This window comes from Lytechinus variegatus, chromosome 3 (genome assembly GCF_018143015.1).
Source record: "Lytechinus variegatus isolate NC3 chromosome 3, Lvar_3.0, whole genome shotgun sequence".
Taxonomy (NCBI): domain Eukaryota; kingdom Metazoa; phylum Echinodermata; class Echinoidea; order Temnopleuroida; family Toxopneustidae; genus Lytechinus; species Lytechinus variegatus.
The window spans coordinates 4,985,702-5,010,658 of NC_054742.1; the positions used below are offsets into that span (position 1 = coordinate 4,985,702).

Sequence of the window (24,957 nt, forward strand, 5' to 3'; positions counted from 1 at the left end):
CACTTTATGATTTTCAATATGAACAGAAAAGTTGAATAGAAAATACAAATTGATGCTAGAAATAAATGCCATCAGATGACAAAATTAGCACTGTAACCCCCCCCCCCCTCTCTCTCTCTCTCATCTTGCCTTGCTCTCCATCCCCCCCCCCCCTCTCTCTCTCTCCCTCTCCTCCACTCTCTTTCATCTCTCCATTCCCTATCTATTTCATCATTTTATTCAAGTAATTTCATCTGGTAAACTGAACAACAAAATGACCCAACTGGTCTAATATATACAATGAAATATATAATTATAAGAGAAGACAAATAAAGACAAAGCATACCGGATTATAAAAAGAAAATTGAGACACTTGAAGAAAATCAATTTTCAAAACATAACTACTTCCACTGGCTATCTACATAAAACTCTTTCAAAAATATAACTTTGTGCTTAAATAGAAAGGATGAATGAGACTGTCACAACACAAATATGCTGCAAGTAAGAAGTAAACAAGTACAGTCCATCCCATAATAAAAAGTCCATAAAGTGAAGCAATTTACATCGTTTAATCACAATGAAAATTTGAAATTCATGGTATCTGGATTCATGCTTCATTTGTATAATACCATCATAATCTACATCCATGAAGCTTAAAATCTAGAGGAATTCTAGATTTTTCTGGACACAGAGAAGCTGTCAGACATGGGACAAACAAACTTACTATTGAGGGTAACTTTGCTGTGTAAATATCTCCAATGGAAACACTATTACATGTTATAATGGTACATTTACCATGAGGTGAAATCCAATCTAATGCTAATTTCAATTCTGGTAAGAACACTGTAGTGTGATAAAATGGATTGTAATGTCTTCAGAACCTAAAAACGCTGGTTTTTGGTGGCAATTACCGTATTCACCACACCCTCTACATGTGCGTCACTGACATGACTTTCCAACTTGTGCATTCTCTCATGACAATTCTATACCATCAGAGACATTACAGTGCATAGGACATCCTAACAGATTTTTCTGTTCATTCTTCTGAAGATTAGGCCATCAAACATTGGGTTTTGGGGGTTCTTTTCATTGGAGTAGTCTGAAGCCTCTATGTTAACCTAAAGATGTTTACTTGGATTGTTCAGAATAAGCTAAGTATAATTGATCAAAATAGCTATTCAGCTTCAAATCCCTTTAATATAATAATAATTATACAATAATATGAAAATATGTACAATCATTGCATATAAAAATTAGTACCTGGACATAAGCTAAGCCTGTTAACCATTCACATGCCAAGCAATGTGTTAATCCTATGGTTGAATCTTGGATATCTGTTTTAGATCTTGTAAATACAAATTGATTCCTGATAAGATTTAGTGCTGTAAGCAATGACCATACTAATGAAACACTACTTGTATTAGAATTAAACTGATCCAGATATGAAATTCTTCTGTGTATGGAAGAATCTTTGTTGTCATATACTCTATCAGATTCTTCAGAAAAAACTAAAATAATCTCTAACAAATATTTCTAACCATATCAAGTAATTTCATGTTTCGTCTTTTTTGTTGATCTTCTTTTACCAAATTGGGCCAAAGTCATACATTATGCAGTCAGAGTCTGTGACTTTTCAGTCATATGCCTTAACACAAAGATTTCAAATCCTCTCATCAAAATTGATAATTTGTTGCTGTTAATTTGTAACAAATATTTTGTTTGACTTTTGATTAGTAAAACCAATATAATTTTGAAACCTTCTTGCATTAACACTTTTGTAGTAGTAGCACAATCAGATTCTATATCATACCTACCACCGCTTATATAAATCTTGAATGTGTTACCAGAAAACTATGTAACCATAATGAAATAATTTTTAAAAAATCAGTCACAATAATTTGAATGTAGTCCACTTGGACTAGCATATATAGTAATTACATACTAACTTAATAATACAACTGAATACAAAAACACAGCATGACAAACCAGTAAGGCCCCTTGGTATTTAACAAGCTAAAACATGCACCAACCACCAACCCCTAAAAGATGAAAAAGGATGCAGAAGTTTGTTAAATGTTCTACGTAAAAATTAGTTTAAGGGTTTCCCAATGGCAAAGCATCAGTGTCATTTTCATTTTGATAAGGGAAGAAAACCTCCCCAACTGCTTGCAAAAAATAGAAACTGGATGCAATTTACATTGAAACAAATGCTTTGAAACAAATGCCTCCATAATTTAATTCGTTTTAAACATCAGAGTACACTTTTACACCATAGATTACAATTTAATGTACTGATGACTTTCATTTAAAAAAAAACAACATTTGATCACTTAGCATTGAGATGCTTTGCATACATATTCACTGATAAGAAATAAGTATGAAATAATGTTAATTTTTAAGAATTATTGCCACCAATATCACAAATATCAAAGAATGTGTATGATCGCCACTTGCATTTCATTTGCAAACACGTCAATTTACACCATAGGGCCGTCTTTCTTTCTATATACAATCCAACATCAATTTGTAATTGCGTATGTATATTGCATTAAATACAATCTCTGCCCATTGCTTGTTCTAAAAACTGATAGCATATTGTATATATATCCACTGTTAAGTAACACCAAACCGTTGCAAAACACATCTTTGTGTAAATTTTGTCCACTTAAAAATGGGGCATCATTTATTTCTTAATGAAGAAGTACATAGAACAATAATCTCACATCAATTACATCATCTTCTTGTTATGCAATGCTTTGCTCTGTTGTTGTTGTTGAAATATGAATGATCTTTCGCATGTAGTAAGACCCTTGTTACTCTTACAGCTTTCTTTATTTGCCAATTTCATTTTGTTTTCATTTTAAATGCATTGATACTACACATGTAGAACCAATAATTCACAATCAAACAACATAGCTTATTTGATATAATACAGCTCAATACCCTAATTCAATAGGACCTTCCTTTACTGCTATCATAAAGTCCTATTCAAAATTATAACATGATAATTACTCCTTTTGTTTACTTCATCTTTTTTACAATGAATTTTCTTTTTTTTTAACTAAGTGGAACATCAACATTAATGTTGATCAATCTCTGGATTCAATACCCTTCTATCTCCTTTGTACAATGTATTAAGTTAAAATCAGATTCTAATGCCGGGTATGGAACTTTACTATGACCCAATTTTTAACAAATCTTATTTCGCATGAAATATGAAAGTTTGGAAAGGTAAAAAAAAAATTATTTGAAAGTTGGAACAATCCTAGAAATGCCCAAAACCCAAATTCTGATTTACTGCGAGTATGGTCCAAATCAGCTTCAAATAGCAACTGATGATAGGATTGCTATGATATCACTATGAAATGGAATTCTTTTAATCATAAACGGAAACTTGAATTTTGATTTCAATATTCATACCACTATTTAGGTTATTAACATTTTACAGGATGGAATGTTCAAATCACATGCTCATATCATTTCCCAAGATTTTATCTCAAACGGATAATATAGTGTGTGCTAGGCTGTAAGTGTCAAGAGTCTGAAAGTGTTGTCTGGGTAAGATGTAATGGAGTGTTGTTGCATTCATGTGATTTTGAACCAGCAAAGCATTTTTTAAAGTACATTGTTTTATATCAAATATCCCTGTCTTAGTTTGTATTTGCTAAGTCGCTATTGGCATGAATATTTATGAATTATCTTAAATAAGTGACCAGTTTTTATTATCAATATACTCAATGTTCTTGCACATGAATTTGTTGTCACATCATAACAGAATTTAAAATTGAAAAAGTTGAGGGTAATAATAGAAAATTATTTACTTCTTGAGTCTATGTAGAGGATTATTTCTCTATAACAGTGAGTGTCTAATTGTAGGAGTAGTTGGTAGTCTCCTTTCAAGACTTTACTGGAACAATGATGACTGTTAATTGACTGATGTATTATCACTCATGAGGATGGTTAGACAGGATGGTTTACATCTTGTCAAAGCATTCTTTAGTATTAGTCCATACTGTGATACCCTATATGAAAGACAACAAAGAGAGGATCTTATATTAGACTTTCATCATTTCAAGAATCACTTACTGCTTTTAATACAGAATGTGGTATTCATCAAATAAATACCTACAGTATGTATTTATTTAAAGTTTTTAATCAACTATTTAAACCTATGGTTTAGAAGATTTAGATTTAGACTTTTCTTTACTAATATTGTCTTTGAAATGGTTATTGTAATGATACAATTTTGAAATCAAACAAAATATGAGAATTTTGTCATTATAGGACAAGTTCACCTCAACAAAAAGTTGATTTGAATAAAAAGAGAAAAATCCTACAAGCATAACACTAAAAATTTCATGAAAATTGGATGCAAATTAAGAAAGTTACAACATTTTAAAGTTCCCTTTAATTTCACAAAATAGTTATTTGCACGTCCTGGTCAGTATGCAAATGAAGGGACTGATGACGTCATCCTCTCGCTATTTCATATGTATCTTATTATGTGAAATATGAAATATTCTAATTTGCCTTCATTCTCCTGTGACACAAAGTTTTCTTCCTCCCTGAATATGTGGAAATACCATTGTTTTATCATTTTATGGTCAAGTAAAGTTGGTCCTTATGGTCAAATCTTAAAAAATTGATATATTTTATAATTCAAACAATAAAAAAAGGAACATCATCCACTCTCTCATTTGAATATCACTGAGTTGTGCATATAACTGTTTTGTGAAAAAATAAGCAAAACTTTGAAATGTCATAAATTTCTTATTTTACATCCAATTTTGATAAGATTTTAAGCATTATGCATGTTTCATTTTTCTCTCTTGATTTAAATCAACATTTTTCTGGGTTGGACTTGACCTTTAATAAAAAAAAAAAAGAGAAATCCCTGTACAGTTGTGCTAGCATACATTGAAAGCGCATTTGAGTTTAATTAACTGACACAATCTCACTCCTTTGCCACGCCTCTGCCACGCCTCATGGTGGAAAGGATTTTCATTGGTTGAATAAGACGACAGTGTTATAAAACAGACTTTCTCATTGGGGTTACACTACATAATTCCGAAGGTTCTTTATTCCAAAGGTTCGTAATTCCAAAACATGCAAACTGCCTATACCTCGATGTTCATTAATCCAAAAACGTAAAAGGGTTCGTTAATCCGAACATTAGTGGCATAATTTCCGAAGGTTTGTTATTCCAAAGGTTCGATAATCCAAAAACCAAATAAGGTTTGATGTTCCGAGGGTTCGTTAATCCGAAAACGAAATAAGGTTCGTTGTTCCGAAGGATCGTTAATCCGAAAACGAAATAAGGTTCCTTGTTCCGAAGGTTCATAAGTCCAAAAACGAAATAAGGTTCGTTAATCATTTAGTTTTCAGACTAATGAACCTTCACAATTACGAACCTCATTTTGTTTTCAGATTAACTAATCTTCGGTATTACGAACCTCACTTCGTTTTCAGACTAACAAACCTTCGGAATTACGAACCTCATTTTGTTTTCGGACTAACGAACCTTCGGAATTATGAACCTTCAGAAATACGAACCTTCGGAAACACAAACCTTCGGAATATTCGGAATAACGAAGCTTCGGAATTACGAATGTATGCGTCTTATTGGACATTGCTTCAGTAATAGGCGTGTCTTACAGAGATAAAATGAAGACAAAATGGAACTGGTTCTCAAAATACCATTTCAAAGAGATATTAAGGCAATATTTTTCTCACTGATTTGAGTTCCTTAGTACTTTTTCCACTTATGTAGAAAAAAAGGGATTTCTACTATTTCTTAGGCTAGAACTATATTCTTCTTACCCTCTTGGCCATCTTGATTTGTAGAATAGCATAGCTAATAAAGATCTCCTTCAAATCTCTACTCTTCTGCCTTTTAAATCTATCAACCTCTTTCAGTGCATTGTCAGTGAAATCTCTGAAATAAAAGCAAGGTAACCATGACAATAGATTATAATAACCTGATCTGTTGACACTTGATTAATATGATTTACATTAAAATAGGTTTGATGTTACAGAGAATATTCATCCCATGGGTTTTCATTGCCTCATGTTGTGTATTATACTCCCATGTGCTTCAAGGATCAGCTGAAGCATCAGCTAGTAATGTGATGTTGGTATCTCTGAGGAATAATGGGTGTAAATTTATTTGCTGGGAACGGAAATAGCTGGAGGACAGTGTGGAAGCAAGGTGTAAAGAGTTTTGAGACTTTGAGTCAAGCAGAAAAGAAGCTGTGTATTAGCCTGGCAAGAAGAAGGTTTTGTTGAAGGTGTTTAAGACATCATGAGGAAATTAGAATAAGGGGGAAGGGGGCAAACTGTTAACATGCCACTGTTTGTTTTTTTCTTTAGAAATTTGCTTGGTCGGGAAAAGTGCTTCCTAAAGTGGTGGTGATTTTTCTTTTCCAGAACTATTTCTTTCCTTTCTGTTTAATCTAGAACCTGCCCCTGCTTCCTGCACACATTTTTAGATGCTAACAAGAGGCAATAATACCTATGCAAGGAGTGTTTCTATGACAATCACTTTCCATTTTTTGCATTCCCTGCATTTGCAGCTGTCAATATCATATTTTCTCCTCTGGGTTTTCCTATTGAAGTTGTGTGTAAATTTGGCAGAGGCAGGGGTGTGAGTGGTCACAAATAAAAAGATCTGAAAAAGGCTGAAGAGTGCTGAAAAAGTCTGAAATAGAAAGAGGTCCCATACATTTTGTACAGAGGGAAGCCAAAATAAGCTGAAATTAAGCTGGAAAAAAAAAATCTGAAATCAGCTAAAAATCTGAACTCTCACACCCCTGCAGAGGGCAATATGTGAAAACCAGTTGAAACCAGTTTATGAAGCAAGGTAGTGTACATGTAGATAATGCATAGTGCGGCACCATGCCGTGAATGTTTCATATATTCCCAGCTGATCAAACCCATGCAGTGGATTTGTACACGTTAAGTATCTGCGCACCATACATGGTGTGAACCTGCACAGTAACAATTTAAGTCAAAATTACTTAGCCATAATTATTTGATAAAGTTCATAAATAACCTGTAATTAGAAGTAGTGACAAGTAAACAGGAATTTAAATTGTTCCAAATAACAAAAATTGTAGGTAATAATGAAAATATTGACAGGCTCCTCTTTAGGGAACATCAAATATATGCCCTTAAAAGAACCATTTGCCCAGCTCTTCCAAAGACTCAGGCTAACATTATTCTGTCATGGAAATATATTTGATGTTCCTCTCAAGGCCAGTTAATATCATACAAGGGGAGCGCATCACCTGCATTACACAATTCAATATAGCAGCAATGTAGACCTTAAAAACTAAGTACTATAAAATAAGTATTTACAAAAAACACCATTCATATAATTAATACTATTTGCATTGACCCTAAATGACATTTGACCTTGATCATGTGACCCAAGACTTGTCAGTGATAGTTGATCACCCCTAGACGTCCAAATTTCATAACCTATATCCATAAACTTTCAAAGTTATGACAGCAATTTAACAATTACATCCAACAAAGCAAAAGTTCATTGACCTTAAATGACCTTTGACTTTGGTAATGTGCCCTGAAACTCACACATACTGTTCACTGATACTTGATTACTCTTCTGTGCAAGTTTTATGAGCCATTTCCATTAACTTTGAAAGTTATGATGGTAATTCAACGAATAACCCCAACAAGGCCAGAGTTCATTGACCTTAAATGACCGCTAACCTAAGTCATGTGACCTGAAACTCGAACAGGATGTTCAGTGATACTTAATTACCCTAATGGCCAAGTTTCATGAACTAGGTCCATATACTAAGTTATGATATTTCAAAAACTTAACCTTAGGTTAGATTTTGATATTGACTCCCCCAACATGGTCTATTAAAGTTCATTGACCCTAAATGACATTTGATCTTGGTCATAACACCTAAAACTCAGGCAGGATGTTCAGTAATACTTGATTAACCTAGGTCTATGTAATTTATGCTGTCACTTCAAAAACTTAACCTTCGGTTAAGATTTTATGTTGACGCCGCCGTCGGAAAAGCGGCGCCTATAGTCTCACTCTGCTATGCAGGTGAGACTTGGCTAACATGGGGCAATATTACTTACTGTATATTTTGTTTTGCTTTTTCTACAGCATCTTCAGCATCCGTTATCTGATCAGAAATGAGTTGAGCTCTGGATTCTTTTGTCTCTGCATTATCTTGACCGAACAGCTTAGAGGTCATCCCTCGGAATGAAAACACCTTCTGAGGTGCTTTACCCTGAAATAAAAAAAAAAACTTTGATAGGAAAAGACAGTAAAGGAAAGCTATTAAAATGCTTCCGGAATCTAAAGGTCTCTCATTTTTTTTTCTAAAAATTAATGTTTTCTACACGATAATAAGCAAATAAAGAAAAGCTGTGTCAATAACTGTCTCTAATTAAAAATTAATACGGAACATTGACTAATATGACACTCATGAAGAATTGATTTAAATAAGTATAATCAAATTAATACAGAACATTGACTAATATGACACCCATGAAGAATTGATTTAAATAAGTATAATCAATGAGCTCACACAGTATGATATTGCCAATACATCACTGTCTTTGTTTCCCATCTTTGAAGAGTATTGCTGAGAAGGAAATTCAATTACTTTACAAGGAGAACACATAGAGGTTATACATCACACTATATCTCAGGAGCTTACAATCTTTCAAGGATTCCCAGACTCTCTTCACATCAATTTACACATCTTCTGTGAAGTTTAAAGGAATTCACAATCAGCAGTGATATTGCTTTGTTTTATCATGCACAATGTAACATCGTCTTCTCAATAAAATACCTTCAAATTAAGAAGTGAAAGCAGTTAATATACCTTCATTTCCTACTTTACAGAATGTTTATTTAATTGTTCTTTCCCTGTAACTTTTTATGTGAGGTTTAATAATCCAACAAAGCACACATCATCATAATCACAACATATACACTCGCCCCCAATAAATGAATGACAAGTCTGCTTGTATGATCAATAGTCAAATGCTGTAGTCTCAATTTTAGGAAACATAAAAAAATAATTTGCAATGACTTTAATTCAATCATACCAGGACCTTCCTCTATCTTTATTCTAGGTCTCTGTTGAGATGCATGACACATTGTTGGCAATCAGTAAGGAAGTATCAAACTATTATCATGTGGATATCACCGTAAGAGGATGGCTCAATTTACTTCTTGATATCTCTTATGACATCAGTCTAGATGTTTCTCATTAGATTTAGTTCAATATAGTTAAAAATGGATGTAAGGCTTCTATGATATACACACAAGCCATGCAATTTATTGATTCATTTGGGCTACAAACACCTTCCAGCACTACATAATTATGTGTATTAAGGATCGATGATTGGCTCAATGATTGACTCAATTTTCTCTTTACTTTTATTCTAAATTCATTGTCCTTTATCTTGTTCCTCTTTTTTATGTTCTGCTCTATGCTATGCTCTGTTTTACTACTTGCCTTCTTTGTAATATACAGCATCTAGTTAATTTTGTATTTTTTTCTTTTACATCGTTTTATATTGTTTCCAGCTATACTTACAAGGATATCTACTTTCAATTTATATTTATAAAATTCTCTCTCTCTATCAATCTTCTTTCATTTGTAATTGTTAATTTTCTTTTCTAAGTCTTTTTTTTCATCATTCCAATAAATATCTTACATCCATCGATGTCAGTTTGTACTAACACTACTAAAGCCCTCTTTCCTCTCTTTCTCTCTTAATCTGTTACCATGTTTGTGTTCACAACAGAAAAAAAAACTTGTCTTCCCTTTCCCTTCCCTTCTTACAGTTATTTGATCTTTCTGTAGTTTCTTGGAATTCAATAAATCTTCACATCTCTCCAGTTCAAACTGCAGAATTTCTTGTTTCCTACATACTGCCCTGAAAATACACAAAACATAAACACATTAGAGATTATTAAAACATGATAATGATCTCTGAAAGTTGAGAAACTGAAGCGAATGACAATTGAGAGCAGAAGGGACAATGGAAATGATGAAACAATTAAGTTCCCTTGAGGTAAAAAGTAATTAAATTATTTTTTAAAAGCTGGTAAGCACTAATATTAAGCACAAACAAATACCTAAACAGTTAAAGAACTGATAAATGTTGGTCTGCAGACGTTCCTAAGGTATCTGCAAAAAAGAATTATCTCCCTTTGTAAACTCCTTTCTATTGAGTCTGATTCAGCACTTAGACACCCAGCCAACATCAGAAAATTAATTTTAAAAAAGTACAACAAACATGTTTTCTTTATACATCAGGGTTTTTTTCTTATGATTCTTTGGAAAAAGTGTAGCAACTTTATCAATACTACTTTTCTATTCATGTACTGAAATTTGATGAAATAAAGTCAACTATAAACATTAAAACCACTGCCTAATCCCAACAGGTAGTCAAAGGTGTACAAAGCTTGTATGATATTACTTCATTCAACACAGCATTGACGAGTACTTACTTCAGTGAGTCAGCAAAATAAATATATTCTTTAAGCTGATCAGCTATCTGTTCCTCTTCTGCCATATAATCATCAATATAATCTTTGTACCTTAAACAGAAAGAAAAACAAAATCACCTTTTAAGCGCAAGTTAGAGCTCCCTCATACTGCAAATATAAACATGATCTTAAAATAGAAGAAAACACAAATATCAGAATAGATGATACTTAATATTAAAGTACAATTTAAAAACAAAGTAAACTTTTAATACACATCAACAAAAATGACCCTCCAAGACAACTCAAAATTCTGATACAATTAAATGTAAAAAAAAAAAATAGGAAACTACTCTGTATACAGTGCGTATTATAAAAAAAGTTTACACTTTGAAAAAGCCCTGGCAATTAAAAAATATACAACATGTGGGTAATTTTTTCCCATATAATCTTAGGTTTGGGTCTCATCTATCCAATGCAAGTAAAAGTTTTGACAGAATGTTACACTTGAATGAGCACTGTCCATTTTTGTAAAGCTTGCAGAAATCTGTTTGTGCAGAAATGATTGTTTTCACGCTGTGTCAAGGAGAAAGGGCGAAATCAAATTTACCCTCCGAAACATTTCTCACGCATTTCCTTTGCACTTTTAGTCAATTGAAATTAAACAGATACATTCAAGCATTTGGAACAATTTTGCCACCCAAATTGAAATTTCAACACTTAGTAAGCACAACCTTTACCCTGTTTGTGCCAGCTGGATCTGAGGACATAATTAAATCTGAACAAAAGTTTATATGAGACATCTCCAGCATATTTTCACTTAAGTTTTTATCATTTTAAGTGGGATCACATTTATTTTTTTATCTAATACTTGTTTCTCCACACCTCTTTCAAGCTTGACAATGATTAACAAAACGAAAATCAAGCCTAAGCCATTTCATGTAAATCACAGCTCAGTGCAAAGCAAATATCGTCACGATTGCACTCTCCGAAGTATTTTGGGCAAGGAAAAAAGTATAAAATGGTAAGATATCTTCAAATCAATTTTACTAGCTAGATGCCACATGTTCTTCATGATTAAGTTCTACTTTTATTCGCATAACTATTTCAAAGTTCTACGCAAATCATTTTTCACTAACTTTTCAAAAGTAAGTGGTGCTCACTCAAGCGGAAATATTTTTCGACAGTTATATCGTCATTTGCTTATATGGATTTGTATCAATGTTAAAATGTGGAAAAATCTTTAGGATATTACAAATTTATAATTTTACAGGTTTTTTTAAAAGTGTAAACTTTTTTTATATGCACTGTATAAGAAAAAATAATTATCATGAAAACAAAAACTGAACAAAAAAACGGACAATGACCCCCAAATGTGCCTCTAATGAACATTTGAGATCATCTATTTATAAGCCACATAGAAAAGATAAGCATCTTATGGGAAAAATTTTCTTGAATATACTTTGTGTATCATTTCCCCTCCAGATTTTGAGTGCTTTGTAAAAACAAGCTATCATATGATTACTATGTAATGAATCATACTAAGAGGCTAATACTGGTGGATTAGACTTACACATCCATATGATGACCAGCGCTCTGTAAACCATCTCCCATCTCTTGTTCTATACCACTCCATTCACTGAAGACACGCCCATAGTTACCATGGATCTTATGTAATCCATATAGTCTATCTGATAGTCTCTGTGGAAAGGAAAGGATAACATTGGTTTCAATTGGTAAGCATATTTACATTACTCTGAAAAATCTAAGCTCATAATTATCTTAGGTCTCCATTAGAGACTTAAAGGGGTGGTCCGAGCTGAAAATATTTATATCTAAATAAAGAGAATAAAATTCACAGAGCAAAATGCTGAAAATTTAATCAAAATTGGATAACAAATAACGAAGTTATTTAATTTGAAAGTTTAGCAATATTTTGTAAAAACAGTTACCATCACATCATCATGAACATTCATTAGGTGGGCTGACGATGTCATATCCCCACTTTCCTTTTTCTTATGTTTTCAGATGAAATCATAATTGTTCATTTTTTCATGCATGTGTAAATGATTTGTCTCCATGATGAAATAAGTTTCGGCAATAAATAACTAATGCACTTTAATCTAATTGTTTTAGTTCTTGGTGGAAAAATTTTGAATAAACCTAATTTAATATAATAGAATACAAAAGAACAAGTGGGGACGACATCATGAGCCCACCTAATGAATATTCATGAAGACATGCCTAGAACTGTTACACAGGAATAATGCAAATCTTAAAAATTTAATAACTTTGTTATTTGTTATCCAATTTTGATGAAATTTTTCAGCATTTTGCTTTGTGAATTTTACTCTATTTATTGAGATAAAAAAAGTATCTCCAGTCTGGACCATCCCTTTAAAATATATCAGAAACATTTCTTCATTTTCGAATTGTCAACATCATTCCTGAGGAAGAGAGATGAATTCTACACCATACTCTTGAAATTAGAAAGAATTTACCTAGTTTACAATATCTGTAAGTTTATATGTGAGTTGTGGAGGGGGAATCTATATCACTCTCATTTATAATAAGCCCAAACATAGATATCTCTCAGGGATGGTGATGGCTGTTCAACTAAATTCAAAAGAATGATTTATTTATGTCCAATCTAGATGCTGGATAGGATAATGACTAATTTTCAACAAGGGCAGGTTTCTATATCACATGGTAATTAATATACTTACAGATCTGATTTTCAGTATTGATGTGACATTATTCTGTAGGTCAGTGGCATAGCTCTTCAGTTCTTCAAATTGTCTTTAAATAACAATATAAACATATATTTTCAAGACAAAGAAATTGAAAAAAATAGATATCGTATCATCTTGCATACACACATTGTATATGGAGATAATCCATGAAGATTATCAATCGTACAGAATGATAGAATGAAACAATATGTATAAGAACCAAAAGAGACTATGGACGCTAAATGGCGGGCTGTGATTGGCTTTCAAGGTAAACAAATTAGGCTAACAATGAAGTAACAGCTGTTAATTGAAGTTCTCTTTTTGTTCTATTATTGCTCTTGCATTCTTTTTGTTATATAACTCAAATGAGGGCATGTTGAAAAGAATAAGGACATTACGTTTTTAAGGCTATTTTACAATTTTGCGGAACCAAATACTTGAAGATCATTATAACAAAATATCTACAAAAGAAATTTATTTTCTTCCGTTCACATCTGATATCACATCAGAATATATTGTTGACATCTCCAAGGGTAGCTTCTGAAGGATAACTTAACAAGGCTAGCTATTAGGATTTAGACCTGGGGGTGTAACATAATGAGACACAAAATTTACAATCGATTGTTTATTAATACAAGGTTCATCATACAATAATGCTTAACTGTACAATTGATTACATGTTTCATATTACTGGGCCCGGATAAGATCATTTGAATAATTCAGTATTTGGCTATGGAGGATCATATAAGATCTATATTTCTTATAATTTCTTTGTCTACCCCACTTCCCTCTCTCATAATCTCACCAAAGTATTAAATGTCCAATTATCACAGAATTTGGTCAATTGAGTGACTAAGCTTTATAACAAATCAAGCGTTAATAGAATAGGCATGGAGGAAACAGCCTTCATACTGAACTTCTTGTGATAGTAAAATAGGACTAAACACATACAAGAAATGGTTCTCAGGAATTTCCTTTTCCTGTTAAATTACATTTAACTTATCAATCCATTGTATCTTCCTTCCTTCCTATGAACCTTAACCAATAAATAAACTCTCCTAGGATTTAACTATCTCTTTTTCTTCAATAAATCAGTAATGCTTGACTCATCAAGGTCAATATTATCAAATAAATTGTAATCATGAAAAGTATTGTCCTTGACAGAACATACGGGACCAGTCCTCAATTATCTCTACTACAGCCTTTAGAAGTCAATTGAAAAAGTATTCAGAATTTGACAGTTGTAGGTTTTGTATACGATAGCAGGCATATTTCATTTTGATCCCTGATGTTAAGATATACGCCATGGAAATGGAAAATATTGTATTAAGTGACTGATAAATGTTTTGTTTTGGATACTATCATTATTATCATTAACAATGCTCCTGAAGTTAGGTCATTGATCCTTATAATATCCCACATTTTTCACATGCATTGTGATGAATATACATTGAGGGTTTGATTTGATGTGTGACTAGAGTGTTGTCCTATTGTAGTGTATAGACAGTATACCTGTTTGGTTTCTTGAGTCTAAATGAGGCACTCAGGCTTTTGAGGCGAGAATCTTGCTGTTGATGAATAAAGTAAAATAAAATGCTATTACAATCTCACAAGAAATAAAAGTTTTAAGAAAATAATGTTTAATACACTGTAAATAGCATATTTAACAACATTAACTTGCCAATTAGGAAAATGTCAACATAGGATAGGAATATTAAAGTTGGATGAAATTTGAAACAGATTATGATGCTATAAAACAGCTTCAAAACAGGTAGATACTAACCAATATCAAATCATAATTTCAAATACATGTATACATGTACAATTTACATACAGGTGAGTCTGCCCGAGTCATATCTTGAAATCTTGTGTCTTCAGGTGAAAGATGTTACACTGTTTTATGCAAATTCTGGTATGAAATGTTTTGAAAAACATCAAGAAAACACCATAGTGAAATACTAAATGAGGGTCATCCATCATATCATGAGTGAGTGAATGCATGAATATCAAAGTTCATATGGCAAGGATTCAATAATTAGTTTACTAATGTATCAGCAATTACAAGAGACTCTTTCACAATAATTTATAGATTACATCAGAACTGTTTCTTGAAGAAAAAGACATGCAAAACTCTTTCTGACCTTAATTTGGAAGCCAGTGGAGTGAACCCTTTCTTTCCAACCTTCTGCATCCTGTAAGAAACCATGAAACAGCTCATCCTGACACAGCAATGGATGAGCAGCAACTCTCTGCAAGAAGCCCTCTAAAGCGATACGACGGCGCTCTACAAAGTCTGCATCAAAGTTATCTACTGTGGATAACTGCTGCCACATTGCCATCATCTGAGGAGAGAATTAAATGTGCAACTCAAATTCCATGATTGCCTCAATACATTACAATAAACTGATTTTCTTCAATGTGGATTCCATATAAATGTAGCGATTCCAAAAGAAAATACAAAATAATACGAACACGGTTGTTGAATACTTGGCAATGCTATCAAATGTATGTAGTGCCTATCATATTTTTTAAATTCAAATTTATCTATTCTTTGTATAATGTTTTTGTATGCTCTTGTGCTACGTAAACACACATACATATTTCAGTCACTGGCTGCCAGTTATCATCAACAAGTGGAACACCTCGGGCAATCTCACCTGCATCATGCGATTCAATACAGCAGTGCTGACTTTGAAAATGACTATTGAATAACTACAATGTATTCACAAAGAAAACATTCATATGATGATAGAAAACTATGTTCATTTGCCCTAAATGACCTCTGACCTTGATCATCTAACCTAAAGACTTGTGCCAAACAATAAATCATACTTTATTTAATACCCTTTTGTCTTTGTTTCATGAACTACATTGTAGATCCATAAACTTTCAAATTTATGATGGCAATTCAACAATACCCCAACATGGCCAAAGTTCAATGACCTTAAATGACCTTTGAACTTAGTTGTGACCTGAAACACACACAGGATGTTCAATAATTATGCTTGATTACTCTAACATCCAATATTTACGAAATAGATTCATAAACTTTCAAGGTTATGGTACTAATTCAACAAATACTCCCATCATTGCCAAAGTTCATTGACCCTATATGACCTTTGACTTTGGTCATGTGACCTGGAACTCACAGGATGTTTTTGTGATACTTCATTGCTCTTATGTCTTAGTTTCATGAACTAGATCCATAAACATTCAAAGTTATGATGGCAATTCAGCAATTACCCCCAACATGACCAAAGTATGCTGACCCTAAATGACCTCTCTCTGACCTTGGTCATGTGGCTCAGGCAGGATGTTCAGTAACACACAATTACTCTTACATGTATATCTGTTTCATGAACTAGCTCCGTAAACTTTTATGATGAAATTTAAAAAACTAAACCTCAAGTTATGATTTCGATGATGATTCCCCAAAATGGTCTAAATCTATTAACCCAAAATGACCTTCGACCTTGGTCATGTGACCTGAAATTTAAGCAGGATATTCAGTACTACTTGATTAAACCTTATGTCCAAGTTTCATGAAGTAGGCTCATATACTTTCTAATTTATGATGACATTTCAAAAACTTAACCTTGGTTAAGATTTCATGATGATGCCACCGTCGGAAAAGCGGCGCCTATGTTATAATCTTGCTCTGCTATGCAGGTGAGACAAACCATTCTTGTTTTAGTCTATTCTATTCTTTTCTTTGATAACGCAAATGAAAAAGAAAACAATAAAACATTCCCATCAACCTTGAGAAGAAAAAAAGAATGGACAGCAGCAAGAGGGAAGAAAAACATTTAACAACCTTATATTATTTTACAAACCGACTTGTTTAAGACTTGGAATATACAGGGGGGGATACTCGACCCAAATAGTGGTAGGTATGTGCCACAGGCGAGACAAAAAACAGCAACTTTGGAGCAGGCTTATAGTAAAAAGGAGGGTCCTGATCCTCGGAACGGGCTTCAGAACTACAAATATTTGTGACAACAGGACCTTGGACCAGGTCGCTGGCGTGTAAGCCTATGGAAGAGGCTACATGTACATGCATGCAGCTAGCCCGGCCCGGAGGGGGGGGGGGGCACTCGACCAAAAAAGTGGTAGGGGTGTGCCGCGTGCGAGACAAAAAACGGGGGCCTTGGAGCGGGCTAATTGGAAAAAGGAGGGTCCTCGGAACGGGCTTCGGAACTACAATTTTGTGAAAACGGGGGTCCTTGGAACGGATCGCCAGCGTGTGAGTACGCGCGTATGTACCCCTATGGAACGGGTATGCGTGCATGATGCAGCTAGCGTGGCCTACGCCGGGTGCGCTCGCCCAGAGACGATGGTCGGACAGCGCTCGCTTTTCACCAAAATTGCAGCAGATCAATGCGACCGGAATGGCGTAACGAAAAATATGCGAAGCTTTGGAGCGGATTTCATTCTTCTTTTTCCTAGATAAGAACAAAATGCTATGCCTTGGAGCGGCTTTCTTTGTTTTTTTTTCTCAATAAGACAAAAATGCTATGCCTTGGAACGGAAATTTGGGTGTGAAAATGGGGGTCCTCTCCACGACACATACCCACTATGCATTATATACTGAGTGCCGGGAGCCCGGCGACACGGGGCCTGGGTGCACTCACGCATTGGCGATGGTCAGACAGTGCTAGGCAGGCCACTTTTCACCAAAAATGTAGCTCATTGTAGTGGATCAATGTGGCTGGAACGGCATAACGAAAAATATGTGAAGCCTTGGAACGGATTACTTTCTTCTTTTTTCTCGATAAGAAGAAAATACTATGCTTTGGAGCAGCTTTCTCTGTCCTTTATCTCAATAAGATAAAAGTGCTATGCCTTGGAATGGAAATTTGAGGGTAAAAATTGTATCAAACAAACCTGCTTGAAATCATGTTGCAGCCTACTAATGAAATTATCTCGAGCCATAAAGTAATTTGTCAATGTTGAAGGAAAGTTTGGCATTTACGATTTTGTCTGAAAGCAATGGTTTTTTGTATGGTAGAATCAAACAAAGGCCTGCCTAAAACTGAGATTTCAAATCTCACAATCATTTTTTAATTATCGGGTAATTGAAATTCAATTCAATATCAATATTCAATATCAACTTACATGCAAAGGAGTTTTGGAAGTGTGTTTAAATGTCTACAGCATATATGTATCAGCATGTGACATTAAAATTTGAAGATCTGTTTCAAAGCAGTCTATCTACATGTTCTAGAAACATAAATAGTCAATGTAAACAATTTGTATTTATACCAAACTGCTTGAATTTAAACAACACAATACATTCAGAATAACCAATTTGTCTCTCATATATTTAAATTATTCAACAGATTTTGAGTACAGATCATATACTTATGCACTGTATTAACTTTAATTCTATAAAATGCAAACTACATTATTGTGTGCATATATTTCCTCTAGCTTAATGCTCATCAAAATTCCATGACATTTCAAGAAGAATTACTTCAAGAACGGCTTTGTACTTATTCTCAGTTACATGTACAACCTTTAGGTCTAATCCTCATCAACCTTCTCCCAACATCGAAACAAGAACTAAAACCTTGAAAGAAATACTGGGTGACAATGGATCCATCATTTCTTGGCAAGAAACAAGTCACATTTCAATCATTACAGTATGGGGCCATTTTGAACTTGTAAAATCTGTATAGTACATTATCAAACAAGACTGAAACTACAGAGGGAAACATGGTTCTACTTTCAGAATTATAGGGTGCATACAAATCATAATTCTTAGGCTAGTATCACAAGAAAGAACCATAAATATATATTTCAAGAGAGAGTTCCATCACACTTGTATTCCTTTCTCTCTTTAAAGCCCACCCACCACACCCCACAGATCAATGAGACTGACCAAGGAAGAAACTTGATATTTATTAAATACATGTCCAAACCAAAAGAATGTCTATAATAGAATCATGATTGACATCCATTGCAGTCAATCCACTTTTAATAAATGTACAAGAAGCTACATAATTATCTCAAAAAGACACTGCAAAATGGTGGCATTTCATATTTGTGGCTTGAAATGTTCCTAAAAAAATGATTGCACACAGACATACAGTATTAAATTTGGATGTAGAATCTTTAAAATGCATGATTCTAGGGTAGAAAAGTGAATAAACACAGCCATAGAGGGTTCCCTTACTTACCCTTTTCTCTGGTAGGGGAGGAACTACAACATGTGGGAAAGTGACAACCAGATAGTTTCTCAACAGTTCAAACTCACTGTATCTTCTCCATAGTGAAGATGAATCCATACTAAGCTGAGCAATGTTGTTAGAGTTATCCTTTACTCGGCTGTAAAAAAATAAACATTGCGATTTCCAATTAGGAATGAAATATTCTCATGATTATGATGATGGTGAAGACAACAACTACATAATGATAATCAAATCTTAACAGTGAATTAAAATTAATGATAATGAAATCTACATAAAAATTATAATTCATACTAAATTATACTTTAATGACTGGGTACTTAGGTTTCCACATACATGTATACACATACATGTATTGTAACTCTCAGTTTCCGCACTCTTTAAACCCTATATTAGAGCATAAAAACCAATGCCCCTCTATAGCACTTCTTCAAGTTCTTGCCATTAACCTCACCTGGGTGAAGGGTGGTATATTTCTATCAAATCATGTTGACTAAGAACAATGATTACCTAATAAATTCTGACAACCATCATTATCTATCCAGCAAGTTGAGCTTATATAAATACTTGTCATGTTTCTTTAGTACATGTATGTATTACATTTTCGTAACATATTAATCATTGAAATAATCTTATAAGATGAAGGAATACATGTATGTTTTTCAAATAAATAGTGTACATTTGCACTTTCATTGTTTTGATCAGAAGTACCAATAAATTACAATGAAAGGGGTGTTTTCAAATGTGTATAAATAATGCAATGTGGATTATCAAAAGATAATCTAGTATGATAGAAAGAGGTCATCGATCAAATTGAAATCATCACGAGCTTGTCTTAATAGCTTTTCTCCATTCGTTATGACTCCATACATAGTCAGAGTACAAACATAACTTTCAATAATTTGACCTCTGGAATTCTGTATATAATGTTTTAGAAAGATAAATGAAGGCAACTCAAGATGTATTTAATGTTGGCAGAAGTATGTTAGTAATGGGTAATCAACACGCATGTAATTCTGTTTATTAGGGTATGCTGAAATTATGCGAGTTACGTGGCCAAGTCAGAATGTATGACAAAGCATTAGTCATGATCCGATCTACAGTTAAGAGGAGAAAATGAGGCAGATAACTTTTTTTATCAAAACACAGGTAAAGGACATGAACATGATTCACTTTGAAGATCATGATTTGTTTTTTCTTCAAAATATTCACTTATCTTGATGGAAAGAAAAACAAAACTCACTTTCACATGAACTAGATCTACATGTCCATCACCCTTGCATCACAATTCTAGAACAATCTAGCACTAAAAATACATGAACACTCACAAACTTTCCGAACCTTTTCTCAATGTTTATTAAGTATAATGTAATGTGATGTAAATTAATATGTAATATACCATGTAATAAAATGTGACTTCGTAAATAGAATGTAATTGTATATAAATTTCATTTTTCTCATTTGTATTGTAATCTAATGAATTTTGATAAATGATTTTTTTTCAATTTCTTGTCAAAATAATAAATTTATGAAGAGCATTAGGAGAATTAGAGATAATTAACATAGTATTTTCACAATTAATGCATTTTCACAATTAATATAATTTATTGCCCTTTATCAATATTCTTTGTAACTGCAAAAGATGCTCAACCAATATTTGATTTTTTATACATCATTTTGTAATCAGTAAGAAGTAATATTACAATTTTCTTGTTTTTTCTGCATGCACGTGCTGAGATGATCAACTGAGAAGTGATTACCAGGTGTCATCTGTAAAACTTCACTAATGTTACTGATTAGGTATCTGCAATTAATTAAAGGAAATAGTACGATTGTGAGCGACATCAGAATTTTTTTAAAAAGCACGCCTTCATTGACACCAGGTCTGCACTTACTTCCGCCCAAGCAAATCACTCCTGGATTTTCGCCAGATAAGAGATGTTGGTGCAAAAGGGTACATTTTTTTCTTCGACGAGGAAGTTAGAAATGCGTGCCGGAGAAGTTCGCCATCAAACTTCGCCGCAGAAAAATGAAGGGGCTAGTTTGAAAGGGGTATTAACCTCCTCAATAGTAAAACTCACTTGGATAACTGAATATTGTTTGCTCAGTTGATTGTACAAACTAGACTGTGTTTATTTCCTATATTATTGCTACAAATTGATACTTTGTTTTATATTTCAATCTTTTTAAGAAAGTAGTAAAATATTTGATTTCATTAAAATGTATAAATAATTGCATGCAATTATTGAATGAATCATATGAATTAAGCAACCATGGAGTGTGAAAAAAAATATGTATTTTATTTCTTAGTTTGAAGTTTTTGAAAAAAGGGAAAGCCATTTTGATGAATGGTTTTAATGTATTTCATAGTAGAGTATGAAAATGGTTATAAGAAATATAAGATAGACCTAAAATGTAAGTTTTTTTCATAATTAGCAAATAATGATACAGAAATTAAAGGGAGTATAGATTTATTTCATTGTTTCTCATAAAGAATAAGCATTAAAAGATCAAGATTGAATCATAAATATTTTCATTACCTCTCGAAATGACAACGGTCCCTCAAAACAAAATGAACAATAAAAATGTTAACTTTAAAGTTTAAAATATATATGTGACAACTAGAACAAAGTAAACTGGTAGTGGTATGTAAATTTAAAATGAAAACAAAAATTGAAAAATATATAAATTTGAGGGGAAAATACTGATATTTAAAAACAACTTAGAAAAACACATGTAGAGTGTATTTCTATTTTCAATGAGTATTTTTCCATTTGAAAATTTTAACAGATTTCTTTACTTATATAGCTCTGTCTTTCTAGAAATTATCGACTGTGAGGTGCAATGTTATCATTAAAGGTCAAGTCCACCCAAGAAAATTGTTGATCAGAATCGATAAAGAGAAAAATCAAACAAACATAACGCTGCAAATTCCATCGAAATCGGATGTAAAATAAGAAAGTTATGACATTTTAAAGTTTCGCTTATTTTTCACAAAACAATTAAATGCATAACTCAGCGATATGCAAATGAGAAAGTCGATGATGTCCATCACTCACTATTTCTTTTGTTCTTTATTGTTTGAATAATACAATATTTTAATTTTTACAGATTCAACAATAAGGACCAACCTAACTTAACCATAAACTATTAGAATAATGGTAGTTCCACATGTTCAGGGAGAAATAAAACTTTGTTTCACTTGACAAGTAGGAGAAAATCATAATAAAATACAAAAGAAATAGTGAGTGGGTGACGTCACCAGTCTGCCAATATATAACTGGTTTTTTATGAAGCAAAATTTGAATATGTCATAACTTTCTTATTTTACATCAGATTTTGATAAAATTTTCAGTGATTTGCTTGTTGGATTTTTCTCCTTTTTCTCAAATCAACTTTTGGTTGGGGTGGACATGTCATCATTAACCAGGCCTTAGCTCAAGAGTGCACTACCGGTGCTTAGTAAATTCAAGGAATTAATCCTGTTGGGTACCCATTCACCTCACCTGTGAAGAGCAAGATTATTATGAATGGGATTTAAATCCATTGCCATTTATGTGAAATTAGGACCCATAACCACCAGCCCATGATGTGCCCCAAATTATTTGAAAATTCAGATGTCATTTGAGTTTTCAGGTTGATTAATACAAATATTAATTTTTATGTCATACATTAAATCAAGGAGAATTGTAAAAGGCATACTACTGCCTTACCTACATGTATATAAAAGCTAATTGAAATTGGTCAAGTATTTTCCACAATTTATACTTTTTAAAGCTTGTGTATAGTTTTGGTAAATCCACCAAAATGCACCTATCACTATTCCAATTCATTGCTAGCTAATATGAATGGATATGCCATATAACAGTTATGATGTGGAGGATATGAAATGAAAATGTGTTTTACAGGATAAATTTTGCGATTTTACATGGAAATTTAACTTGATCGGGTCACCCGATCAAATTAAAATATCTGTGTGTTTTTGTCTTTTAATTAAATCCTATTCCAAATCATGGAATGGGCTGAAACTTTCAAGATATGTTCTTTGTCTGTAACGTTTGGATATCTAATCACTAAATTTATAAGATAAGTGCTTGAATGCCATTTTTTAAATTTAAAACAAGCATCGCCGAGAGAGGGCGCTATATATCCAAGATTTGAATATTTGAAATTTTCTCAGAGAAGTGCAGTTGGAAAAATATCTAACGGTCTCTACGCTTCAGTAAGACTGTCATATTAGATGATATTCGATTATCAATCACATTATTGACCCTTTACCAAAGCTATACACAGGCTTTAATAATAATTTCCATATTACCTAACCCAGGGCTGAGTAAAGAAAAACTGATTACAATAATAAGACCAATTTTGTAGTTACAGAAAGAACTTTGAAAGAGATCAGAATTCAAAAGAAGACTTAGCATTGCTCACCATCAACATCAAGAACAAAGATAATGCCAGTGAATTGTGCCATCACATCAGGTTATTGCATCTGGTTGGGCAATTGCACAACCCAATCAATCGAGAAAAGCCCCCCCCCCCCTCCATTCCCGAAAGGTTGGGTCTATATTAACCTGATGTTTTGTGAAAATTATAGCAAAATTTTTTAATGGTTGGGACCGTTGGGTAACCGTAAGCTAGACCCGACCTTTTGAGAATTAGGGGGCCCTTTTCTTGAATGGTCGGGTTTAACGATTGCCTGACCTGGCATTATAACCCCATGTGATGGCACAAGTCATGCCAACAAATCCTATCTGAAACCTTGCTGAAGAATAAGAGCCATCTCTTAATGATTTTTTTTCTTTAGAAAGGGCAACTGATAATTACCTTACAATATAGTGAATGGATATCTGAAAGCTACAGGCAAAGATTATATCCTGAAAGTTTCATGATTGGGAGGAAGCTTCATATTTTAAGTATTTTGATCAGGTACTTGATCATCTTCCTATTAAAACTGTTTTGGGGCAAGTCTAGTATGTGTAAGGATGGGAAATAGTGACATGAACTTTGGGTGGATTTCACAAATCTTATAATTAGCTTTAATGAGACAAGGATGAATGGCACTGAAAAAAATCAAAAGCAGGACTAAGTGATTACTTACCATGTTTCAACCAGATAGACAGTGAAAACATCTTTTATACCCATAGCAGCATTTCCTGTTCTTTTCTCTTGTTCAGTCACACTGATCTCAACAACCTCCAGTAGACTCCCATCCTAAATTAAATAGAGAACAAAGTATTATGTACTAGATGATCCCGACCACCTACATTCCCATCCTAAAATTAATATTAAAAAGAAAATGAATTATTACGTAACTTACCCTTTCTTATGGCAGTTTCTTAACCCCATATTATTTTATATGTTAACACAGGCCAAATTTCTGTCTTACCCTGATTAAAGAAACATTTGTTCTTACACATATTTTTTAAGCCTTGACAACATGCATAGTGGAAGCTTTTTAACGAATGCTTATCTTTGACTGGACATCAACGATAGATCTGTTATGACTAGGGCATGCATGGAACACAGTTCTTGGTTTGGCCGGGTCTCTGTTCTCATTGAGATCTAA

The 24,957-nt window shown here is 33.2% G+C and overlaps 1 protein-coding gene across 3 annotated transcripts in view; it reads right to left on the bottom strand.

Moving 5' to 3' along the window:
- Window positions 1-885: 885 nt before the first annotated feature.
- The window catches only part of LOC121410050 (sorting nexin-4-like), a 35,064-nt gene continuing 10,992 nt past the window's right edge, over window positions 886-24,957 (bottom strand). For 2 of the 3 annotated variants that reach the window (XM_041601887.1, XM_041601888.1), the window contains exons 2-12: window positions 24,490-24,602; window positions 19,380-19,527; window positions 15,342-15,542; window positions 14,713-14,768; window positions 13,195-13,267; window positions 12,042-12,169; window positions 10,493-10,582; window positions 9,822-9,915; window positions 8,098-8,252; window positions 5,800-5,914; window positions 886-4,001 (exon numbers count right to left, since the gene is read on the bottom strand). In XM_041601887.1, the coding sequence (XP_041457821.1) occupies window positions 3,954-4,001; window positions 5,800-5,914; window positions 8,098-8,252; window positions 9,822-9,915; window positions 10,493-10,582; window positions 12,042-12,169; window positions 13,195-13,267; window positions 14,713-14,768; window positions 15,342-15,542; window positions 19,380-19,527; window positions 24,490-24,602 (1,221 nt within the window). In that variant the 3' untranslated portion in view covers window positions 886-3,953. Of the gene's footprint in view, window positions 4,002-5,799; window positions 5,915-8,097; window positions 8,253-9,821; window positions 9,916-10,492; window positions 10,583-12,041; window positions 12,170-13,194; window positions 13,268-14,712; window positions 14,769-15,341; window positions 15,543-19,379; window positions 19,528-21,928; window positions 21,961-24,489; window positions 24,603-24,957 lie in introns of those variants that run through there. The other variant, XM_041601889.1, reaches the window with a different exon arrangement.